The 2,988-nt window shown below is 69.8% G+C and overlaps 1 protein-coding gene across 1 annotated transcript; it reads left to right on the forward strand.

The window, feature by feature from the left end:
* Positions 1-469: 469 nt before the first annotated feature.
* MNEG_15766 (hypothetical protein) lies at positions 470-2,481 on the forward strand (the record flags this gene model as incomplete). Its single annotated transcript, XM_014035763.1, has 5 exons — positions 470-670; positions 948-1,056; positions 1,475-1,596; positions 1,939-2,061; positions 2,338-2,481. The coding sequence occupies 5 exons, from the start codon at positions 470-472 to the stop codon at positions 2,479-2,481; spliced, it is 699 nt and encodes a 232-aa protein (XP_013891217.1).
* Between the last annotated feature and the right edge of the window lie 507 nt (positions 2,482-2,988).

The raw sequence follows: 2,988 nt of genomic DNA on the forward strand, positions 1-2,988 counted from the left end.
GCACGTGAGAGAGGGCGGATGGAAGGTTGGGTTGGGTGAGATGGGAGGGCCGTGTGGGCTGGGTGGTTGGGTCAGGGTCACGCGGTCGGCAGGCGTCGATGAGGGGGCGGGCCGAGGCTCTGGCGAGTTTCAGCCGCCAGAGCACCCCCACGCCCGCAAGGCCCTGCCCCGCGCGCGGCACCGCGCGCTGCCCCCGCCGTGGCCCGCCCGCCCCAAGGCACGCGGCGGCGCCAGTCTCTCCACCAACCCTAAACCCTTGACCCTGCGCGCCCGCGGCTACTTTTTTTTCACCCCACAACCCCAGGCCCTGCGCGCCGGCGGCTACTTCAAGCCCGAGTCCGCCCCCGCACCCGACGCCCCCGCCGCCGCGAGCGCCGCCGCCGCCGCGCCTCTGCCGCCGCTGCTGGCGTCCCTGCGGGACCGCCTGGGCGGCGCCGCCCCCGCCGCTGCGGACGCGGCAGACGAAGAGATGCGGGATGCGTCCGTCGATGGCGCGGCAGCTGCGGTCGACGGGGAGGCGCAGGCGGGGGACGAGGAGGGGCCCCTGCTGGCGGTGGCGGCGCTGCGGGCTCTGGGGCTGATGGTTCACTTTCTGAGGGAGGGGCTGCTCGACGGCGCGCTGCTGCCTCACGCGCGGTTCGAGGCGCTGGCCGGCGGCCCGGGCGCGGAGGTGGGGGGTTGGGGGCCTGGGGCGGTGGCGCTCTGTGGTGTTCCCAGGATGCATGTCTGGGCTGCGGTGGGGGTGGGCGAGGGAGCGAGGGGGACTGGACGCAGCGCAGACGCGTGCCGATGGCATACGGCGACGCCACCAAGCGGGGACCCCCGGCGGGGCAGCCGCGGCGGCGCGTGCTTCCTGCCGGGTCGCGGCCCGCTCGGCCTCGCGGCCTCGCCGCTGACAACATATTATGTACCCGTGTCACGCGGTCCCCACCGCGGGACGCCCGCAGGCCGACGCGGCGGTGCATCGCGGCAGCGACGCGCCCGCGCTGATGGCGCTGGACGGCGCTGCGCTGGAGAGCCTTGAGCTTCTTGAGAACAGCGCGGGGGGCACCGCGGGTGGGACGGGGGCGTTGGTTGCTGCTCTGAGAGTGTTGTTGATGTTGGACTGCGGTTGAGGGGGCTGCTGCCATTGGGGGCCTCCGGTCCCCTGAGAGGACTGTTGCGTTTGACGTTTGATTGAACCAGCCTGGAGCCACCGGAAGACAGCACGAGGGGGGGGGGCGCCGCGGGTGAGACGTGAGCGTTGATTGCTGCAGGCGGGGGCTGTGCCGCAAGCACTCTTCAGGTGTTGGTGATGGATACGTGTCCCGTTTCCGAGGTGTCTACCCGGGATGGGATGCCTCCAGCGCTCCCTTTTGCATGCCACGTCCCCGTTTGCCCCATCTCTGTGCCTTCTCCACCGGAGGATCCTATCCCGCAACAAACTCCCACCTTGCCCCAACCATCACTGTCACCGGCACTCATCATCAACCAGGCACCCTCCTAGCGCTGCTGGACCACTGCACCACGCCCTTCGGCCGGCGGCGGCTGCGGCGGTGGCTGGTGCGGCCGCTGCTGCGAGCCGGCGACATTGCGCGGCGCCAGGACGCGGTGGAGGTGGGCGGTGGGGGGGGGTTGGATGTGATGTCACGTGGTGTCATCGCGACATCACTTGATGTCACGGGTGGTGGTGATGCCATGCGGTGTCACGTGTAGGCGTGATTTCGCGTGGTGTCGTTGGTGGTTGGTTGTGACGTCCAGCGGCGCGATGGAAACATCGTACCTTGGCACCCTTGAAGCCCCCATCCACCTACCCACCCGCATGCAGCCTTGCGCTGCAGCCTACATTCCTCTCAAGTGAGCACTGAAACACATTGAACGACATCAGTTCACCTGGATGGCATCAGTAATCTGCACACCACACACCAGCCTCCACCCCCGATCCCCCCCCCCCGCCAGGAGCTGATGTCATCGCTGGCCGACGCCGCCGGCTCCGCGCGCCGCGCGCTGGCGGGCGTGTGCGACCTCGAGCGCGCGCTGGCGCGGCTCGCGGCCTCCGCCGGCGGCGAGGGCGGCGGCGTGGTGGGTCCCCGGGGGGTCCGCTTCGGCGGCAAGGCAGGCGACCGGCACCCAATCTTTGGCTTTTCCTCGTCTCTATTTACGCCGCCTCTGGCGCTGGGCTGTTTTTCGAGATGAGAAGATCGCCAGGGTCAACAATTCACGGCTCCTTGGACCTGGGCTCCTGATGGGCTAGAAAAAGGTTGAGGAGGCAGCGTCGCATTTCCGGATGACGTCACCCGCACGTCACCCGCACGTAACCCGCGCGCCGCCGCCCGGCGTCACCCGCCCGCCGTGCAGGGTCGTGAGGCGCCCCACGTGATCCTCTACGAGGACGTCAGCCGCAAGAGGGTGAAGCGGCTGGTGGGGGCGGTGCGCGACATGGGGGCCGTCGGGCGGGCCCTCAGGGCGCTCGATAAGGTGCGGAGACAAAAGGTCGAATGACTTGCAGCAGGGGCAGCTAGCGGGAGGGGAACATGGGGGCGGTCAGGCCGGCCGGGCGCTGCTCGCCGCTGCTGCTTGCGCTGGATGCTTTTGTCCTTTGGTGGTGGTTTTGCGTGGCCCAAAAAAGCGCTTTGGGGTTTTTTTTGGGCGGCGCTCGTTGGTGCGCTGGCGTGCGTTTGCTCGGGAGAGTGGTGGCTCCCCGGGGTTTGGGATGGGGGGACGTGTGCAATGCCGCAAAAGGGGCCCAGGCTTGACTTGCCGGCGGCCGCGGGGGCCGCGTGGGGTGCGGCACGGCGCGGGGCGGTGCCGCGCTCGGCGGCGGGCACCGCCCCCTGAGTCCGTATCCCTCGCCACCGCGCAGCCGGCCATCTATCGAGACGAGCCAGACCTCAAAAGCCTTGTCACCTCCCCGCACCCCCAAAAGTACGACCCCGTGCTCGTTCACGCCGCGCGCTCTCCATTTATCCTCGCCCTAGCCCTCACCCCTCAGCCCCCCCTCTCCGGCCC

Source organism: Monoraphidium neglectum, assembly GCF_000611645.1.
Source record: "Monoraphidium neglectum strain SAG 48.87 unplaced genomic scaffold scaffold05649, whole genome shotgun sequence".
Classification (NCBI taxonomy): domain Eukaryota; kingdom Viridiplantae; phylum Chlorophyta; class Chlorophyceae; order Sphaeropleales; family Selenastraceae; genus Monoraphidium; species Monoraphidium neglectum.